This window comes from Aythya fuligula, chromosome 4 (assembly GCF_009819795.1).
Source record: "Aythya fuligula isolate bAytFul2 chromosome 4, bAytFul2.pri, whole genome shotgun sequence".
Lineage (NCBI taxonomy): Eukaryota > Metazoa > Chordata > Aves > Anseriformes > Anatidae > Aythya > Aythya fuligula.
This window is the reverse complement of record NC_045562.1, coordinates 6,473,687-6,495,110: the sequence shown is the minus strand read 5'-3', so window position 1 is coordinate 6,495,110 and position 21,424 is coordinate 6,473,687. Positions and strand designations below refer to the sequence as shown.

General features: G+C 40.1%; 1 protein-coding gene across 1 annotated transcript in view; it reads left to right on the top strand.

The window, feature by feature from the left end:
- LOC116488849 (centromere-associated protein E-like) overlaps positions 1-18,757 on the top strand; it is a 32,666-nt gene extending 13,909 nt beyond the window's left edge. Inside the window, exons 23-42 of the mRNA XM_032186799.1 lie at positions 409-721; positions 1,581-1,892; positions 2,098-2,256; positions 4,026-4,247; positions 5,104-5,262; positions 5,461-5,688; positions 6,886-7,023; positions 7,908-8,108; positions 8,191-8,337; positions 9,991-10,203; positions 11,317-11,526; positions 11,996-12,205; positions 13,430-13,651; positions 14,265-14,468; positions 15,018-15,130; positions 15,640-15,737; positions 16,234-16,393; positions 16,882-17,141; positions 17,717-17,816; positions 18,055-18,757. Of these exons, the coding sequence (XP_032042690.1) occupies positions 409-721; positions 1,581-1,892; positions 2,098-2,256; positions 4,026-4,247; positions 5,104-5,262; positions 5,461-5,688; positions 6,886-7,023; positions 7,908-8,108; positions 8,191-8,337; positions 9,991-10,203; positions 11,317-11,526; positions 11,996-12,205; positions 13,430-13,651; positions 14,265-14,468; positions 15,018-15,130; positions 15,640-15,737; positions 16,234-16,393; positions 16,882-17,141; positions 17,717-17,814 (3,667 nt within the window). The 3' untranslated portion in view covers positions 17,815-17,816; positions 18,055-18,757. The remainder of the gene's footprint in view (positions 1-408; positions 722-1,580; positions 1,893-2,097; positions 2,257-4,025; positions 4,248-5,103; positions 5,263-5,460; positions 5,689-6,885; positions 7,024-7,907; positions 8,109-8,190; positions 8,338-9,990; positions 10,204-11,316; positions 11,527-11,995; positions 12,206-13,429; positions 13,652-14,264; positions 14,469-15,017; positions 15,131-15,639; positions 15,738-16,233; positions 16,394-16,881; positions 17,142-17,716; positions 17,817-18,054) is intronic.
- The last annotated feature ends 2,667 nt before the right edge of the window (positions 18,758-21,424 follow it).

Sequence of the window (21,424 nt, the reverse complement as noted above, 5' to 3'; positions counted from 1 at the left end):
GATCACATGCTGAGTCATAAAGTCTGCTATAACTAATTAATGTAAATTTCTAATAACTAATGTAAATTTCTAGTACAAAGCTTGCTTATTTGCCTTGCTATAGCTAGGAGTATTAATCCATTCCTAGCTCAGATATATTAAAAAAATAAAGTTTTAAATATCTAAAAAAAATAATTAGTTTGTCTTTTTGAACCCAATGGGGCTTACCATCATCCCTATTGTTCAAAGATTTGTTTGGGTTTTATTTTGTTGGGGGAGAGTCTGAAGTCTAGCACCATACTGTGCTCTGTGTTTTGCCTATGTTTGTTTCGAAAGCCTGCATATAGACACGTTTTGGTTTTCTCATTATATAGTTGTGATAAATACTGACTTAGAAAATGCTGTTGATGTTTTCTTTTGTTCGTAGACTCTCGAAAAATGTGAGGAGCTACGCTTACTAGAACTGGATAGAGAAAAGCTGCTCTCTGAGGCAGCTGATAATGAAGTTAAACTGAAGTGTATGACTGAAGAAATTGGAAAACTGAAAGAAGACCTAGCAGATGCACAGCTTAAGTATGAGAACTGCGATGAGGAATATGTAGCACTTAAACAGCTGCATGAAGAACTAGAACTAAAATACGTAGCTGCGTCGGAGAACAGCGAACAAATGAAACTCCAAATAGAACATCTATCTAAAGAAGCAGAAGAGTCTGAAACAGCCTTGGACGATGTGAAATCGGAGGTCAGTGTCATCTTGATCCTTTAGACATGTAAGATGCAAAGAGTTCCTCCGTAGTATTAAAATCACTTGGAGAAGTGATCTTGAATGTATAAATAACATTGCAGCTGAAATTCTTGTAGTGTTAGTGGATATTGTTCTTTGCCAGATGTGCAGTCACAGGCTTATGCATCAAAATGGTCCTTCATGGGGAAAGAAACATATAGTGTACAGCAGGCTGTGTTCTTCTGTTCTCTAGTTCTAATTCTTCTTTTCCCATTCTTAAGTTTATTTATAGTGCAAATCGTATTTAAGTTTATTATTCAAGTGTTATTTATTATGAAAATATATTTTGAATATCTAGCTACGACTCTCTGAAATCGTAGAAACAAAGGTTTCTCCTCAGGGAACCGTTTAGGATTTTGCTTTAAAAGAAACAAAAGGGCAGATCTTTCAAACCAGAGAAAACCACTGCATTAATTGGGGAATATAAAGGTGGGGGGGAGGAACATCCTTTAGAACAAAAGGAAACTAAAGCTGCGTGTATTTCTGACGAGCCTTTTGGTAGTGCTATGGCTGTCATAATCAGCTACAGATTTGATTGCTTCCTAAGCTAGGCTACAGTGTCATGTGTGTTGTGTTTTAGCAAGGCTTTTCCTGCTAGGGAGAAACCATCAGAAGGTTTCCAGAAACAGATGCTTATTTAACGTGGGCCAGAATGTAAGTGGAGGCTTAAAGTGAAACAGGGAAACTTCTGTTCTTTTGCTGAAGAGTGAGAGGATGCTATCATTTCTAAGTTAACGTGAGTCTGTGAAAACATGTATGTAACGTGCTGTTTCGCAAGACAATGAAAGCGTCTGGTCTTTCCCTTTACAAACCAAAGCTCTCTAACAAAATGAAAGAATTGGAAAAAAAGACAGCAGAGCACGAGCATCTTCTTGGTGTCAGAGAGGATCTTATTCAGACTCAGCAGAAGCTAAATGAAATGGAACAATTAAAAGAGCAAGAGAAGATTATGGAATCGAGATTGGAGGCCAAGGATTCAGAGTTACAGGCAGTTCTTCAAGAGCTTCGTGGATGTCGGGAAGAAATAAAAGCTCTCACTCAGGAAAGAGATGACCTGAAACAAAGAGAGGAGTCTCTCCAAGCTGAGAAAGACCAGCTCAGTGAAGATATCAAGGACACTGTTTCCATGGTAGGAATTCTGTCTTTATTGAAGTGGACCGTACATGTTAAGGGGCAAGAATATAAGAACGGTTATAAACAATATTGAAATACATAGGGGATTAGGAGAGTGGAGTTTTTTGTGGAGCTGTTTGTTTTTATTCAAGGAGTCCTTAGTAATGTGGCAAAATACCTCAAGCTTCTCTCTTGTGGATTTTCTTCCTTTTATTCTAAAGAACATTTTAGCGCATGACGAACTGAGAAACGCACAGAGTTCTTTGAAGCAGTCCCAGGAAACTGTTAAGAAGTTGGAGAAAAGCCTTTCTGAAAAAGAGTCTCAGATGCTGAGTGTTGAGGAGACGCTAAGGAAAACCATCAGTGACCTTGAAAGACAGGTGAGGTGATATATCATCATTCAAAACTTGTATTGGAAAATGCTTTGAACAAGTGTGAAAATAAGCCTGGTTAACGTCCCTGCAGTCTCTGCTGCTTGCCCTTAAATTTCTACACCTTTGGCAGAAAGCGTGTGACAAAGGTGTACTGTCTGATCCAAGCCTTCCCAGCTTGATGCTCTACAGAGAGGTCAGCATCTGCTGATGTACGCTAATAAACCTGTGCTTATCTAGTGTGTTCCAGAGCTGCCGACCTGAGTGGTGGCATTAGATGACAAAGGGAAGAAGAGCCGAGTTGCCATAAGCTTTATGGTTTGTAACACTCAGGTCCCAGTGAGAAGAAGTCTAGCAAGTGGTTGTAAATGGCAGCTGAGCTCCAAGCACAGAGCAGAAAGCTGATCCCATGTCTTTATGCTTGGGTACAACAACTTGCAAGGAAGGGTGCTGAGAATATTTTCTTGTGCAGTTGCAATTTCTTTAGCAGGACAACCTGTAATACATGAGACTGGACTTTAGCCTGAGGTAAGTATTTCAGCTGCCAAACCCAGTAAGTCAGCAGTCATTAATTCAGTATTTGCACGGTTGGTTTTTTTTTTTTTGAGTGGATGCATAAAAATAAGCGAAGAGATCCTCTCTTATTTGGCTTCTTCCTCCCAGACATTTTCTAAATAAAATGTAGCTAGTTGCAGAAGAGATTGCTTAAAAAGTTAAAGTTTAAAACAGGCGACAGAAAGGCCAAAGGTCGTTCAGTATTTTTTTTTCCTGTTTTAATTACAGCAGTTTAATACTAGAAATGCTGTAGAAGGAGGAATCAATTTTTTTTGTATTTAAGAAAGTAGTTCAGAGAAAGAAGGTCAACTCCTGAAAGTGCAAGAGGCGTTGAAGGAAACAACTGAGCTGAAGCAGAAGGTCAGATGTAGTTCTGCAAATTAAATAAGATTTCTATCAAGGTTGGGCAGCCCATGGCCTCTGCAGACTTCAGGTCGAAAGGGTTCAATAAATGTAGTAATAAAACTTAATTAAAAGCTTTTCCCTTTTTTTCCTGTGTTGCTTTTCAAAAGAAAGCCATAAAAATGGAGGCAGTGAAAAGACGACCGAATTGCAATTTGACCTGTAAGCTACAACCCTTTATAACAAAACATGCATTAGTACTGAAGGGTAGAACGTTAGACATCAATGCTGCTATTTGACTTCAATTTATTTTAAGTCTTAATTTTTTTAACATTTCTCTAATAGCATGCTGTCTTTCAGCTATGTGACTCTGCAGATACTTAAGCAACTAAATGGCAGTTTAGTGCAGCAAGTTAAAGAACAAGCTGTTTATAAACTTAGTGTCTACTTGCTTTCATATCTGAAGCTACTGGGTCTTTAAAAAAACAAACATGAATGCTTGTTAGAATCAAGCCTGTCTGCTGCAGATACAGTAATGGAGTTGTTTTTGTAGAATTATAGTGGATTGTAAATTTTTACACGCTTCTGCCAGTGAGATAATCAAACTTCAGTGCTTCTAACTTTTAAGCAAAATTGTTGTCATCCTTTGCTTTCTACTTTAGTAAACTAACAGGCATGTCTTCTGTAAAATGATCCCGTTATAAGAACGCGTGTAGATAGATAATGCTTGTGAAATGTGATCCAGTAGCACTTTTCTTATATCAGCCTGATTACTGGGACACAAAAAAATAGCATGGTAATGTTTTTTCCAAACTAACGAATTATTTCCACCTGTGCTGGAAATGATCAGCAGTATTAATAACAGGTATTTGTTCTTTCAGCTCGCTGAAGTAACTGAAAACCTGACTCGTGTCTCTTCTGAGTACGACACGCTACTTGCAGAAAAAGAACAGGCTGAAAGAATAATGAATGAGCACGTCTGTCAGGAGCCTGAGAAAATTGCTGTACTTAATCAGGAGAAAGAAGAACTGCAGCAAATGGTAGAGGTCTCTAAAGCAGAGAGAGACCAGTTAGAGGCTAACTGTCAGGAAAGCAAGAAGAGAGTATGTATTTAAATCTTGTAATCTTTGTTTGAAAGACACGTTATGCTACTATGTTCCTTGAGTCGTGAAGCCTGTTCAGTATCTCTTCCTTTCTTCATTTGTTCTCAGAAGCAGTAAACTAAATGTAGGTTACTCATCCAATCTGGATCTTGGAACTTGTTTCTTAATTTTACTTCACCACCCCTTTGGTCACCGTGCCGCTCTGGGTTTCGCAACAGTTGTTTGCTGCCTGACGGACAAACACTGCACAAGTTTCTGTGACATTTTTCATCTCTGGTAGCTTTGCGTTTAGCACTGAGCAGTAAAGGTAATACGAGTTTACAGAAATCAAAGGGCTAAAGTCTCCTACCATTTCAGTCCGGGATAAATGGAACAAGAGAAATCTAAACCTGGAAAAGAAATGACCTAATGTATTTCTCCTTCCTGATGTCTTGTTCTTGGGGCAGAGTAGCACTTCAAGGTTCCAAGTATTTGCCTGAAAATGTGTTTCTGTTGACACAGTATTCCAGACAAACTTAACCTGAGGTGCGGTCAACAAAAATGGAGCTAGTAAGTAGGTAAAAGGAAGTCTGGTAAATCTTTCCTAAGAGATTTGCAGAGCCTTTCATAAGAATTAAAAGCTCTCATGAATTTGAGCAAACTTCAGATAGTCTATCCATACGTAAGAGACCAGAGATCCTAACTGTTCCAAAACCTAGAATCAGTTAACTAAGATGAAATCTTCAGAGTTGTAGATCTTGCTACAGCACAACTTGACAAAACATTCCCTTAACTGGTGACAGTTGCCCCAAGACTTGTAAGTAAAATTGAAGAAAGACATAGTGGGTGATCAGCCGTGTCACGCTTTGTTCTGCAGTTGTCAGAAGTTCTGACAGAAATGGAAAGTCTGCAGGAAGAACTAAAGCATCATAAAGAGCAATCTGATATTCAGAAGAACTTGATAGCAGAAGGAGAAGAGAAACAGCAAAAGACTGAAGAAGAACTAACTGAAGAAATAAAGAAACTGAAAGAGAAGGCAAGTACGCTAACAAAAGCAACTCTTAAAGCTGATTTAGAGAATGTCCCCTGAAGGACTGCCGGGAATAACAGCTACCTACCTATTTTAATTTGTACTGTTTTGCAGGTCTGCTAGATGAGTTTTTGCTAGTAGACCGTGCCATCCTGTTAATACAAAATCAACACATGCTATTTATCGTTTTTTCTACTTTTGTAGATAAACGCGTTGAGTGAGGACTTAAGTTTGGTAACTAAGGAAAGGCAACAGCTGCTGGGAGAACTAAAAGAGAAGACTGAAAGTGAAAACAAAGACGATGAACTTCAACAACTAGAGAAAAGATGTGCTGTGTTAGCATGGGAGAGAGATGAGTTTGAGGAAATGCTGGAAGCTGTTCGAGCAGAGAAGAACAAACTGGAGGTTAACCTACAGAAGAGTGTTGATAAGGTGCTTTAGCTTTTGATTAAAGTAGAACGATGATAAATGTTTAGGAGAGAAGGCTGGCTGAATCTCGAAGCTGTTTTTCAAAACAGCTATCTTGCCAGTATTACTGTTACATGTACAAACTGCAGATACCGGTGTGCTTTAATTTCTGTCTTGGGGAATTGTATTAAGGACCTATGCAAAGATGCATTCTTTCAAAAAATCTGAGACCTCTTTATTTAGGAAGGCATGAAGAACCAGAAAACATGGATGCAGCTACCCAAATGCTTAATGGGCATTTCTGTGAATTTGGTGGTGCGTTTTGGAGTTCCAAAGCTGACACTGAAACAGAGCAGTTCTCTGCGTATCTCTGTTTTGCTTCTGGATAAAGAGCAGCTTCGTAACGGAGCCCTGGAACAGGTTGCCCAGGCTGGCTGCGGAGTGTCCTATGGAGACATCCAACAGCTGCCTGGATGAGGGCCTCTGCAACACGCTGTAGGCAACCCTGCCTGAGCAGGGGAGCTGGACGAGATGATCTCTAGAGCTCCCTTCTGCCCTCAGCCACTCTGACTTTGTAACGATGAAGATGACAATTGGAGTGGTTGGGTGGTGTCCATCGAGCAGCAGTCTTTGTTCAGACAGGGAAATCACCTCGGTGATCTGTAGTTGATTGAAATCCGTGGTAGGCAGGGAATCTTCTTACGCGTGCTACCACTATTTTCCAATTCACCTGTTTTAGTGTTATCTGTTGCCTTTCTGTAAAGCTTAAACTTCATTTGAAATTTGGAAGTCTAGTGAAAGAATATAATCAAAGGTAATTTAAAAGCATTTTTGGCAACTGTCTGACCGAAAGTTGTTCCATGTTAGGTCTAGAATTTATTTTCTAGATGGTTCTCAACGTGAACCCCACTCATGTTACATCTCTGCTTTGTGTTCCTTATCTCTGAAACAGGGATTGCAGAAAATAAGTCAAAGCGTGTTTGTAGCATACTTTGTATACTTGACACGGAATACTGAGGATTTATCAGTATTCTAAGTTGGTAGGTTTTATTTAGGAGAAATGTTCAAAGACAAAATCTGCAACTTTTTAAACTAAAGCAACTTCTGTTTCTGTTAAGTACTTTGACTCGTATGAAATATTGAATGGTCTGGTGTGTTAGAAGTAGATTCAGCTAACATCTGAGTTTGGATATGTGAAATCTCTTTCTGTTTTTACTCCAGCTTCTTGAAACAGAAAAGGAATTGAAGCGGCAGCAAGAACTCCTCAGCAATGAGAAGATCAAAGCTGAAGAAAGGGAGGAACATCTGTTAAAGGTTCAGAGGAGGTCAGAGATTGTACAGGACAGCCTAACAAGTAAGGTGAGGAGCTCAGGAGCTTTGGTTTTTAGCTAGCTCCTCCACAATTATGTTTTCTGACGTTTCATCCCTGATGAGCTAAGTTTTTGCTCAAGACAAGCCCAATTTAATTTTAAATTGTCAACCTATCAGTGTTGTGTGACATAAGCATGAACACGAGAGAGGATTTGTAAATGTTTATTTAGCGATGTTTAGAAGTGCCATCCTGGACTCGTGTCAACCTTATAGCCAGCTGGGTTGGCTGCTCCACTGGACTGGACACAGATTTGTCCAACTTGTCCGGGTTTGATATGATGGTGACTCTGTATGTGTTGGTTGAGACTTCAAAAGGCACCACATAGGCTGTTTGAACTTAAGTGGGTTTCGAATCCTTGGTGCTTTGCACGCTTTCAAACTGGCTGTTATTCAGCAAATGCTGCCACTTGGCTTTTCCCAGCTCGATCTTTTTGCGGTTTTCATTTCTTTGCTTTTCACCTGCCAAACTCTTCCTTCGTAGATCAAACAGTAGAACGAAGGATTGCTCCAAGCTGGCGTATGTGTTGTTGATCAACTGATTAGAGCAGATAGATGGACTATGGAATTGTCTCTGTCTCTTGCTAGTTTTTTGATTTTCCTGAAACAGTCAAAATGCATTTACGTTACATGTTTTCCTCTTGCTTTAGCGGAAACCAGAGTTGACTAGAGCAGAGCTCTCTGGATGTAATGCTATTTCTCTTATTTATTCTTTGAGTGATTAGAAAACTGAAATTCATGTTTAAACTTCTCTTGCTGCTAAGGTGAATTTTAGAATTACTGGAAATCGTATTTGACACAACTAATTTTAGTACTTGACAGTGAAGTGTAGAGACGAGGACAAACCCAGTTCTTGTTTTTCTCCATCACTATAGATTCAACAGTTAACTGAGACACTAGATAGTGTATCAAGTGAAAAAGACCAGCTATTGGCTGAGAGAACTAGTCATTCTTCTCAGCTTAAAGAACAAATCTCATCCGTTAGTGAAGAAAAAGATGAGCTACAAAAACTTCTTCAGGACACCAGGTCTGAGCGGGACCAGCTCAACGTGGAATTGCAAAAATCCTCTGAGATGGTTGGTGTTGCAAGTTGCATACCTGGGTTAGGAATAATTTATCTTCTTGAATGGTACCTAAATATGCATGTATTTATTTTAGTATATTGAAACGAGTGCTAAACTGGAATGTGCTCTAAGTAAACTGAAGGAGAGAAGCCTGAGCGACGCGTCTGTTCAAGTGGATGCACTGGATAACGCAGAACAGACGGATGATGACAGCCTGAAGGCAAAAACCATGCGAATTAAGGTAAACTACCCTGTTTATGTAAGGGTACACGTTAAAACTTAGTACCACTTGTTCCAGAGCATAAACCTTGCTTCCACGCATCATGTGCTAATGGGATTGCATCTCTTGCTAAGATACTACACACCACGGGATTGGTTGGTTTGTGGTTGCTCTTCAGTGACAGTGCAGCCTGTCCTGGGAAAGTTAAACTGAACTTCTCAATTGAGACATCTCGCTCGATTTACTGTCCAGTCGCCTATATCACCTATTTTTATTTGGAGCTGCTTCCCTGTCTTGTTTTGTTTTTCAAAATCCCTCAAGTTCTCTCTTCGGTGCATCCCGCCCCCAGAAGTAAATTGATTTCCATGAAATTGGTTTCACTAAATAGCTTCTCTCATCAAAATAAGAAGTTCCTCTAATTCTTTGTTAATTAACAATCCTGAGTATGTTTTCTCACAAATGCAAGAGCCACTACTGAACTCTCAAAAGCCTAAATAAACCAGCTTTATGGAGGTATGAAATACTTTAGAGGTTACCATTGTATTTATTGCAGTCTGCACGTCTGTGCAGCACGATCAGACATCACTCTATACCTGCCAGAAGCACGCTGAGGGCTGCTTCAGTCATCACCAGGAGTGATGAAGAAAGGAACGAAAGTGAGAAATCAGCCACGTAGCTTTCTCCATTCACACTGGTTCTGTGCTATACCAGCAGTACAAACTAATAATGAGGGAAGTAAAAAACAAAACAAAACAAAAAAAGCTGCTGATAACCTTTTAATGGTAGTCTCCCCTTCTGACGTGTAGCTGGGAGCTTTCCTAGTGGTCACTAGAGAGCTCCTACCTCTTTCACAGGTAGAAACAAGGAGTCTGAAACTCCTTTGGGGGGGGGGGGATAAAAAACTTGAATCACATTGCTAAACCTATGGTAGCACAGCCTCTCTCGCTGCCTTATTAGTGTTTGTGGATGTGTGTGCAGGTACCAGTACAAAAAAAAAAATGGAATCTTTGGTTATGGGAATATATGCTAGGAAGTTTAACTGCCCTGGGGGAGTTTCTTCTGTAAAATGTTGCTGTCGCCACAGAAGTCATCGCGATGGCACTCTGAGCCGAGCCACCCATGGCTATTGAAAACGTTCTGGGCTGCTGTATAAAAGCTTTCTTTCCTTTTAATGTTGAAAAAGCACACGTTATTTCAGTGCATGAGATGGGGGCAAAAACAGGTATTGTAATGAGAGAGCTCTTGTCTGTTTCTGGTACGGGTGCTACTGGCCAATGAATTTAGGCTGTTACATGTGCCCTAAAGTGTAATCTAGCTTCATGTATCTCATCTGAGCTGCAGTTCACTAGGAGTGCCTCGAAGCTTGTTTGGCCTACGTGGCCTGCTCATGACTCGCACAAAAGGAGCCAGGAGACCAACTCAAAGCCCGTTCTGAGGGCAGTCCCGGTGGCGAACTCATGAACAGGCAACAAATTTCATTTCAGACCCAGCTGTAGTGCTTTTGTCATGCTCCTGTGGCAAGTCAAAACTTGAAGGTCTAGTCCTGTTAGCTTTTTCCTTTTTTGTAAAACCAAAACATTCTGTGGGGCTTAACCTGGAATCTGATGTGAAGCTGCTGTTCGTAGCTAATGACTCTTTCTTTCTTGTGACTGAATTAACTTAATCTGTATTTAGGAGCTTCTGGAGCTATTCCCAAGTGTGGAGAAGAGGTATGAGTGTCTCTCCACAATGTCTTGTCGTAAGAAGGAGGATCTGAATAGCCAGAAAGCAGTGATAGCTGCGATACTGACTCAGCTTTCACCAGAACAAAATAAGCAAGTCAAAAGACTTCAAATGGAAAATGAGAAAATAAACACTCATTTCCAGCGTTTATTGGACAGACTCAAGGTACCGACTTCAAATGCTGAATATGTGGATGCTTCACGTTGCTTTGTTTCACGCTTTCTTTTTCCAAGAAGCTCTCAGTACTAACAGCAAGGACTCTGTATATATGCTCAAGCTTTAATTTTTGTTTTCTGTAAGTCATGCGTTCACAAAGCCCATTACAATCCTGGAAAACTGGAGCTATTTAGATAAGCTAACCTTAATTTTTGACTGTAGTTCGGCTGCTTTGCACAGCAACATTTCATTAGTGTTAATCCACTTCCATTGGTGTGAAAAGAAGTACTCTGTGGTCTGTAAATGAAATTGTGGACCCCTGAGCACATATTTCATCCGAGAGGAAGGATGTGCGAGATGCCTTGGAGGAGCATGTTTGTGCTGAAAAGTTGCCAAGCAGTTTAACTTCTATGGTCTTGCAGACCTTCCCCAATCTGTAGTTGAGTGGAGAAACAAATTCCAATTTTCAGGAAAAATTGAGGAAAATTCAAAAAATTCAGGAAAAATTTCTTTATTTACCGTGAATGTTTAGGTTGGGAGAGGTGGGGGTGTGGAACAATGATGGGGTGACAATTCTGGTAATAAAAATATCACATAGTTGTATTTTAGGATTACCTATTAACTAAAAATGTTAACAAATATTCTGAAGAACGTGATCTCCCAACTTCATGGAGACTATTTAATGTTTTTCTTATTTCAAGAGACGTTTTTCAACTTTTATGCTCGAGATGTTTAGGCTTGAAGATTAGATTTACTCGGCTAGAGTAAAGCTTTAAATTAGCACAGTGATACATACTCCATACCTTTAACAACTCTAGGATAAAATCAGTATAACAAAACTACTTTGAAAACCAAAGTCTAGATACGTAGCAGGCTGTCTTAGCCTTTTAAGCTCTTTTTTTGTGGACTCCTTGAAAAAAGAAAATGCCGACCCAGCTGAAAGTCTCACACGCCATTGCTATAGGACACGAGAACGTAGCTTTCGTAGTCATGTTTCAGTTGTCCTAAACATCTATTCGCTAGGAGAATAAATAGACTGAATGATAAAATCTGGAATTTGAGCTGGATGCAAGGTAGCGTTCTAAAGCTTACTCACTGATATGTCCTGTGCTTCTACGACAGTTCCAATTCCATCTTCTTTGCTCAAAGAAAATGGAGTATCATGCTACTGTGAACAAGTATGCAATGGAATTGCTTGAGGAAAAGAGAAAACAAGATCAGCTGCAAGCTCAAATTCGGGGTCTCAAGGAGTTTCATTTGACCCAGAAGGAAATACCCGCTCGAGTGGTAAACGTCGGCGAAGTGCTGCAGAGTTTGCATTCGGACGCAGAGGTAGCGGTTGAAACAACTTTTCAGCCAGGCTTGTTTCTTTTGAGACAGGGCGTAATGTGGTTGTGCTAGCGTGATGGGCATTGGTTTTGTCTGTTTAAACTCAGTGTGGTGAGGGGAACACAGAACTCACATTTATTTAATACCACCAATTCCGTGAAATGATTTCTCTGTTTCATAAAGCGTTTCTAACTGACTTGCCCTTTAGAATCCATACTACCTGATCCTAAGATGATTTTTGAAGCAATTTGATAACTTTTTCTCCTTTCACCTTCCCACCTATCCCCAGGAATGTGGATTGTTTTCTAATTTTCCCAGTAAGGTACAGCAAAACTCATTTTAGCTTAGCAAATATGCTATAATTAGGTGTTAAAAGAGACTTACTGTAAGTATGGATACCTAAGGGGGCGAAATTTCTATTAAATGTGTAGTTATCAAGGCAATGCTTAAACTTGCTCTCTTCTTTCTAAAGAATATTATCAAAGACGTATCAGAAATGGAAAGTGAACTTCTCAGCATAGAGGCAGAGTTACAGAAGGAAGAAAGGGCTGGAAAAGAAACAGCACGGTTCTGGGAAGCTTGTTCAGGACTCCACTGTGATGCAGAAGAACTGAAAGAAGCGCTAAGAAAAGATAATGAAAGGCTTTTACAAGTCATTAAGTTCTGGACTGCAAAAGCAAAGGTAAATTAACTTAATGAATAAGAAATACGTTTTGTGTAAGCACTCTGCAAGTACCTCTATGACCTGGTTGACAACAAACACAAAAAGCTATCTTAAAGTTGACTCACTTAATTATTTTCAGTTTATCCAACAGCACTGGCTACAGGCGTATTTATCTGTAAAATGTAGGATTTTTTTTTACAAAGATTTTTACAGGCTTTCTTCCCCCTACGTTCAAACTTGGAAACTTGTGTTTAAAGAGACTTTCGGGGAGATAGCTTTCTGTGTGTACGTGGTGGTGTTTTTGTGTGTGGTTTTCTTAAAGAGAATGAATCTTAGAAACTGTAGGTTCGTAACTGTTACTCCAACCTTCCTTGTAGAACTTGGCAGCCTGATGCAGTCACATTCTGAGGGCTTTCTGCCTACGAGGTTCTGTTCTTTTCAAACCACCTTTAGAATGGCTGAAGTGTTTTTTGTTGTGTTTTTTTTTTTTTTTTTTTTTTTTTTTTTTTTGAGCTTAATTGTAATTGCCATTCTCACACCTTTTCTACCTTCAGAAAGCTAGATTATCCTAGAGGTCTTTCAGCTGTGCTTTCCCTCTTCTTTCTTCCTTATACCACCCACAACTGGGAAAAAGTCTGTTCTGCTGTCTGAGGTGAATCATGAAGAGCATTTCATGAGGTGACATCTTTTAATAAGCACATCGGAGACCTCGTGGAAGACAGGCTGTGGGAGGGACTCCTCTACCTCCTGACTAGTTCTTAACAGCAGTTGTCTCGATTTCCAGGATACGCTTGTTACCAGGCTGTTCGTGCTGTGCTTTCGGGTAGATTATGAAGAGCTCGTCATCCTTCTGCACACGTTGTGACTCACTCTCAGGCTATTGACAAAGAGTTGAGCTGCTTCTGTAGAATTATTTGTCAGCCTTGACTTCTGCCGGATTTCCCAATGCTGACAGGCTCTTAGGAAGAATTGTTTGATAGACATTCTGTGAATCAAAGCTTTTACAACAAAAGCAGCATTCTCTTCTCTGCGCTAAACAACCCGAGGTCTCTCAACCTGTCTTCATAGGAGAGGTGCTCCAGCGCTCTGATCATTTGAGTGTCAGTAATTCCATTTTTGGTAATAACTGTCTTCAAATGTGCCACTGAGTTCAAATTAATACAGGCTAAGAAACTTGCTGATTTTTCACTTATTTCTAGCTGGTTCCAAAATTTAATCTGTTCTTCATTACTGATTTTTCAGACATTCTCTCCGCTTAATTCAGAGTTGAATGACAGAACTTCCAACTACTGCAAAAATGCTGATGCTGAATATAAACGGACAAAAGAGAAAACTGAAGAGTTGCTTCAGGAACTAAACGCCCTTAAGGAACAACTGGCCCCTGGTGGCTCTGCTCATCTTCTGCTAGAAGAAGAAAACAACAGACTTCATAACCGCTTGAAGGCTGCAGAACAAGATAAAAAGGTGCAAATATTTTTCTAAAGAAAACCCTCTTTATGATTATTTTCTAAGCGAGAGTACTCTCGACTGAAGAGAAAATGAAGATTGATGACTGTAAATCTGTCACACGATACACTGGCCCACAATGGACTTTTTTTTGTAGATTTCTTTTTTTCCAAAAGTGGGAGTTTGAGCTCTGCCTGTGATGTGATTTAACGGTCAGTTTTCTGTGCGCACACACATGCACAGATGTTAGTTTATAAATCTCTGTAAACGCACCCAGTTATTTCCGAAGTATAGGTTCCAGTAGTGTGATATTCATTAACTATACAGCAGTCTCTGTGTCAGACTGGAAGCTGGATAAAAATTGTCATGACTCGTGGGGGTTGCACTCGTTTGCCCTCTGTCCATATTTCCAATGTCACAGTTACTTGTGTTCAAAGCATGTTTTTTTAGAGTTGAATGTCCCAGAACAGTAACAGATGAAAGAGAACAATGCTATAGACCGTATAGGAATTCCTGTTTTGTTTGTTGTTTTGTTTGTTTGATGAAGAATATCACCCTGTGCTGTGCAGGGACGTAGTTATAACTCTTGGCTTGGTGTTACTGCTCATAAGTGGTTGGTATATCCCAACAGGCTATGGAAGTAAAAATCCAAAAGTTGGAAAACATAGCAAAGGAAGCGGAAAAAAATGTCAGAGAAAAAGATGACAGGATTGATCAGTTACAAGCACAGATGAAAGTAAAAGCAGCTACGAGTGAGCTCACCCAGCTGGAAGCCAAACTGAATGAGACAGAGAAAAGCCTCAGCACTGTCCTAGCAGAAAATCAGAGTCTCCAGGTAGGAGTCAAATTATTTTCGAGTTTCATTCTTACAGCGAGGGAAGCAGAGAGCGCTGTAAAGTCAATTTGTAGTTCTGTGTGGTTTTCTTAGAGAAAAGCACTCTACTCACGTGTTGTAGCATGCTGTTCCACGTGCTACTGGTGCTGCTTTCAGAGACAAAATTTAGAACCCGTGTTATGGTATTAGAAGCTAAATGTATTGCTTCTGATATATTGCTGAAACATTCTTAAACTTCCAATTTAGAAACTGAAGCATGGGCTGTATTTTTCTGCATAATCTATTGGCATGCTAGTTCAAGATTCCCAGATGACATCTGCAAGCAAGTCAGCAAAACTGGCTGAAAATGGGAGTGCATTCATTATACCAGAGTTCAGATGGCAACTGGTCCTATGGTACTGGTTAGTGATCTGGGCATTCTTAGCCCAGAATAACGTCCTGCTTGCAGCTCTGTCCTGTAACTTCTGGCAGATTGCAGTAAAAGTGCAAAGCAAGCAGTCCCCGTATTCGGTGCTTTTCTTCATAGTCGGTGTCTTGTTTTATTTTCAGGAAAAATTAAATAAAGGTGCTGAGTTGTACAAAGAAGAAATTAATGATCTCAAAACACAGTTGGTAAGATATGACATGGACAGAACGAAGCAATCAAAGATTTTCGATATGCAGTAAGTTCACGTGTTTGTTTGGTTTGTTTGTAACTGGTAGCTCTTCCCTAACCCCCACGCCCCTGAATAAGAAGTGAGCGTTCAGCTTTGGGTCTACTAGGTTTTTATCATAGCTGCATTCCAGAGAAAGTAAAAGCCACGTGCACCTCAGTCAGGTTGATTGCCAAACCAACTCCATCCCCATGCACCCACCAAAATTTCTCAGCCAACCTACGCTCAGCCATAAATCAAACAACTGTTCTGACGACTGTGAGGGGAAAGCATCAATGGAGAGCGCTCTGAGGCTCAATGGAGAGAAAGGATGCACACAGAATAATTTAATAATAATAGTTTAACTTCTGCTTTTCTGTACTTCACCTGAAATCTAACTGGCAGCCAGATGTAGTTTTTGTTTTACTTCACATACATTTGTCTTTGTTAATACGCTTGAAAATCCAACTAAGTCTCTTGCAACTTTAATAATTAAGCTTAAAATTTTTCTGTTTCCCTCTCCCTGCCCACCAATACAGACTTGCTAATTATAAAGCTGTTGCAGAACACCAAGAAGAACAGTTAAGAAAGCTAAAAGAAGAACTCAGAAGAGCACAGCAAGATCAAGACGTTACCGGTAAACTCCGGATCAATATAAGGGATTGTTTCATATTAAACATCTGCTTTTAAGGTTGTGTGGTTAAATTCTAGGCTTAGATGCAGGCCTTTTACCTCAAAAGGCCATGAGAGGGGTTGGATGCTTTGGGAGAGGTGGAAGGCTGAAACACGGGAGCTGCACATAGGCTGTATTGGAATCACAGCAGTTCTTGCCTGGTTTCGTTTGTTATTTCTTGGGTTGTGGTTGCTGTTGTGGTGGGTTACGTTCCCATATCTAGTTCTCTAGTTCTAATCATGATATAACTAATCACATCAACTCCTTAATATCTCCCTGGCAGTGTGATTACTGATGGTGGGTTTAAAAAAGAGCTGTTGTAATGATACTCCGAACCTAGTGAGGTTTTACATACAAGGCTACGGGAAGGAATTTTGCATAAGCATGGCTAAGAGAAATATTGACGTGGTTTGAAACCCTGACCAAGTAACACGTGCTTTTGTATAAAACTATTTTCTAGTGGTGTCTACAGAAACTCCTCAGCAATACCAAAAGCCCCTTACTTGTGTGTGCTCTGAACTATACCACTGCCACCACCACGTGCTTGTTTTAAAATCTGAACAAGTGAAGCTACAGGAAGAGAACTTGCAAATGAAGAAACAAATTGATGATCTACTAAGGTAAGCATAAAGATAATAAGCGCCACGTTAACTAAGTCATTTCTCTTTAACCTATGCTGTTACAGTTTCTTTCCTGGACATCTGTAGAAGTGAAGAATTTTTAAGTGTAAGATGTGAAAGAGTCTAGCAAATCTAAACTTCTAAAGGTGGTGATGTATGTATGTATACTTCTTGATGGCTTTTAAGCTTTAAATTGTGTTTTTTTTTCCATGAGAATGGAATTTTAAATGCTTTGTATCAATAACTGGAAAACACGTTTTGTTTGGATCTCTTTAGCTTTTGGGAAGAAAAAAAAAATTATGCCTCCAAAACTAAGAATACCCCTTTGGTCGTGGTAAGGGGGCTTGCATTGCCATGTCTGTGGTATGTCAAGGGAATTGTCATACAGGAACATGCAGGAACTGTCTTGTTAGGCATTTTTCTTGACTTAGAAGAGTTGTTTAATGTTTTCTGTAATTAAATGCTGGTGATTTTTTTTCCCTGTTCAGTAATGAGGCTCAATTGAAAGACGAAATTAGAAAATGGAAAGAGAGAGCGCTAAAATTGAAAGAGAAATCTTCGAGAGAGACTACTCGAGAGACAGTACCAAGGTCTCCAGCGAAGAAAGTGCCAGATTCCCTTAAAGAGCAAAATCCATCCTTCAAAGAGCCTATTTCTCAGGAAACGGTGACTCAGGATGCATCAAAGCCTCTGCCACTGACGTGTCCAACAAATTTCTTTGATAATTCCAATTTAGGTATGCTAACAGGTATGTAATATGGTGTCTGATTAAGATTAGGAGAGACGAAATATAAGGAGTGGTCTTCAAGTAAAAGTAGGTGTCCTGTGCTTCCTGCATTCGGTCCCAAAACTCTCACGGAAACTGTTCTTGAATGCCTTGTTAGTACCTTGGTGGAAGGGCTGACCAGCTGGTGCCAAAAAGATTGTATGTGCTGTACAGCACCCAAATACTTGAAACATTCATGAAGATTAGTCAAACTTTATATTTCTTTTGTTGCAGTGAAGGTGTTGATGGTCGATCACTGCAAAGTGACTGGGCAGAGTACCGTTCCTAGCAGACAGATGATGCTATAGCATCTTTTGCTTTCTGACGTTACCTGAGTTAAGTACCTGCTTCTGGCAAAACTGATTCTCACAGGTTGCTCAGTCATCTATTCCGAGTTAACTGCTGGTTAACTTTTTTTTCTAAATTTCTTTGAAGTGGTCAATTTTAGTCTTCAATGTGAAATCTCCTAGTCTGGCAGCTTCCAGCTGCCCTAGTCAGGCTGTCTGTGATTGTGAAACTGGGAAAGCATTACTGTAATGTTCTTGTCTTCTCTGTAGATGTGCCACCTGCAGGAACAGAGCCCACAGAACAACCTTTTAGCCAGTGGCTTGGAGCTTCAGAGAAAGATAAAGCCCCTGATTGTACTACCCAGTGAAGGTATTCTGTTGTAAGCTGCCTTTGCAGTGGTAACATCCAGAATCCGCCTATATGGAAGACGGTTCCTTCGGGTTAAATCATCAGCTGTGGGAAGAGCTCTGGCAGCTGCAGTTCCCTTGTTGTCCTGGAGCTGCTGCTGCTTCCCCCAGCTGGCAAAGCTGCAGTACAAGAACAAAAATTAAAAAGCAGTCACGTTGCCTGCAACCTGCTGCTGATGTTCTTCTTTGGTTATTTTCAGGATAGCAAAAAAAGAAGAGCTAACATACTGAAGAAAAATGGACACAGGAATGAATCATGAACTAAGCTGCGGTGAAGCTTCTCAAACTTCTCTGGCGTTCCTGCAAGAGCCCTCGTCTGGGTGGCTTGTACCTTCAGTTCTTTCCAAATCAACATCTCTCTGTTCTCACTAGTTTCTTTTTGTTTCTCAATATAGAAGTCTTATACTGTCTCTTTTTTTGAGACCATGGAAACTGCACTTTTACTACAACTTTAACCTCTATATTGCGCACTTTCCCTTTTCAAGGCACAAAATAAATCAAGGACTTCTCTTAAAGGTTATGCAATATTTCTGCAGCTCTGTCAATTACGGTGCCAGGAGTAACTTTGCATTTTGCATCATCTTTGAGCATACTTCTCTTTCCTGTTTGGAGTGTGACATCTGAATATTTTTTTTCCAAGCAGTAACCAATGGATCTAATTGATGCTGCTGTTACTCTAGTGAGTGAAAAATAAATTGTAATCAGGGCTGTATGGCAGACTGTTTTGCTATCCTGCCTACCTGAATTTTGAAACTTATTTTTACGTCCTGTATAAGGTTTGTTTTGACAATAAACTTTAAGTATCTCAAAATATTTCTGCTGGTCTCTTCAGTTTTGTGGAGACATGATGGTACGATTTGGGGATGCTGATTATCATATTCAGTCTAAAAACAGTCTTTGACAGTAATCTTACCCCTTTCATCATTATTATGCTGCTTGTCTGTCTTACAGCTTTCTGCAGTCAGTTTGTGCAGCAAATTACTGTTGCACAAATCTGTGTCACCAGTGTTTGTTTAATTCTTTCTAACTGAATCTTTGCTCTATCAGGAAATGTTTGAAGTCTAGATAGAAGATAGATCCTTCCCTTCCTCCAAGCTAGAAGAAATTTGGCACTCAACACCTGAGATGAACTCCTTTAAGAATGAAATCATCATGAACTGTCAGTGTCATACTGAACAAAGACTTTTGTATCAAAAGTCTTGTCTTTATTTTATAGGAATGAAGCTCTGAATGTTACCAGATCTCTTCCTAAGTACTTCATTTTACGATAGCCAGACTGATAAGCAAATGGTTACATCATCGTTTTTCTGGATGCACTGCAGTTAGTGGGATTGGAAGAGTAACACAAGGGTTGTTTGCCTGACAGGGGTACTTCTGAAATCCTTACTGAAGACCCAACTATCTATTCACCTTGAATAGCCAAAAACTGCCAACTACTGCAACTACTAAGAAGTTGTGAACATTCATATTTCCAAAACTTTGTCATGGAAAGCTTATAACAATTTCTAGCTAAAAATACACAAGTTCTAAATACCATTGCTGAACTCAGCACTGCACTGTTTCCTTTCCTGTGACAGCCATAGATATGTAGGAATAATTCATTCTCCTGGCAGTGATAAATGCAAGTTGTCCCATTTTTTCTTTGCAATTTCCCATTATTATTGAACGATATTTCCTTTGGCTACCACACTTTTTTCATTTCTTTCATTCTGGTATTTTATTAAAAGAATACATTTTAAGCTGACTTTTTCCTTCCAAAAGAGAAAAGCAAGGTGTCTACCTTGTGTTTTTTTGTTTTTGTTTGTTTGTTTGTTTGTTTTTCACAGTTTCAGGATATTTACTAATTGCTTGCTAGAACATTTCTAGATTTAGAGATTTTTCTGGTGGTTGAGCTGATAAGAGCTGTTGCAGTGTATTCCTGCTTGTGTGGGAATTTATTAGTTGTAAGGCTAGGGACAGGAGAATAAATGATTCTAGAAAACCTAGGTACTTTGTTAACTGGGGAGCTGATTTTCAAAGCCTTAGAAAGCTGTTACAGTTCAAGAGTGGCATAATATGACTGCACGTGCCTGTGTGCGTGTCCAGGTTTACCCACAGAAATGTGCCCAGCTGGAATTCAGGCAGCTTTCTGAATTCATTAAGAAAACTATTAGGGTGGCCTTGGATCTGGTGTGAGCTTATAATTCAATTTTGTCATAGAATTTTTGGGTCTCGTGATGTTAACTGCCTTAACAGATCTAAATTAAAGCACTGATACAAATTTAAGAATGGCTACTTTGGTAAATCAACAATTAAAAAATTATTTGTCAGGTATTGTCCTAGCTTAAAATTTGATGATGGATAAAGAGCAATTGCTTGGGGAAGAACATTGTTGTGGCCTTTTTTGGTGAGAATCCTGTTAATTTCTTGCATTCTTTATGGGGGAATGGATAGCTAATGTTCATGATCGTCTTCTATTCCTAACCTGTGCAGGAGAAAATCCCACTTAAAATCTCGAGTTTCACTAGATGGCAGCATCTTGGTGTTTCAACATGAAACTGCGTTGGTGTAGAGAAACTTACCAGTTAGACTGCAACTCCCAATAAGCATGGCAAAACAAATGAGCATAAAACTTCCTTTTTCCAAAGGTCAGTAAACCCAACGAGCTGGTTGAGATCTTTTGGTGAGCGACTATACTAACCTTTATTTTTAAATGCATTATAGAATTAGTGTGTCAAATATTCATTAAAAATGATTGTTAGGTTATAAAAAGCTTCCAAAATTATGTGGTGATCCAAGGAGGTGTGGAGGGATTTCTGAAACAGCAAAGATCCCACGGCTTGCTGCAGCTGAGCAAACCAAGTCCCCATGACAGTGTTCCCACATCGCCCAATTGAGGAATTCAGAAAAATATTGTTGCCAGTAGCTGGCTTCAAGGACAAGGTCTATGTGACTGCTTTTCACTGCTCACAAGGGGGTTGTTTTCTTGCAGGTGGGGTTGTTTTCTTGTAGTTGTTTGTCTGAGTGCTTTTGACCAATAATCTTGAGTGAGACACTGTCCGCCCCTGTTAAGTTCACTATAAAAGTCAGGCTATTCGGGTAATAAAATGGAGCATGATCTGACCCTACTGGTGTCTGTCGTGCTTTTGGCCGTGCTTCCTGCAATGAACAGGGGCCCAAAGAGGCTGCGACCCGGACATGCTGAGATGCTGAGAGATCTGACAGAAACAGAGAGGCTTCAGAGACACGGAGAGCCCTGAGAGAAGCTGAGAGACCCAACAGACGCTGAGAGACCTGAGACACATGGAGAGACTTTGAAGGCACAGAGGGCCCTGAGAGATGCTTCAGAGACATGGATGGCTCTGAGAGACACGGAGAGCCCTAACAGAAGCCGGACCACCTGAGAGACATTGAGAAACTCCAAGCACTGACCCGGACACAGGACTTGCGGTGAGACACGGGGGGGGAAAAAAAAAGCAGGGAAACAAAGGAATGGTGGGGGGATGCGGGACAGCCGGGATTGAGTTGCTACGGGAGACCAGAGGTGTCAGTGGACACCGGCAGCCGACCCTCACCGTGTGGCGAGTGGGC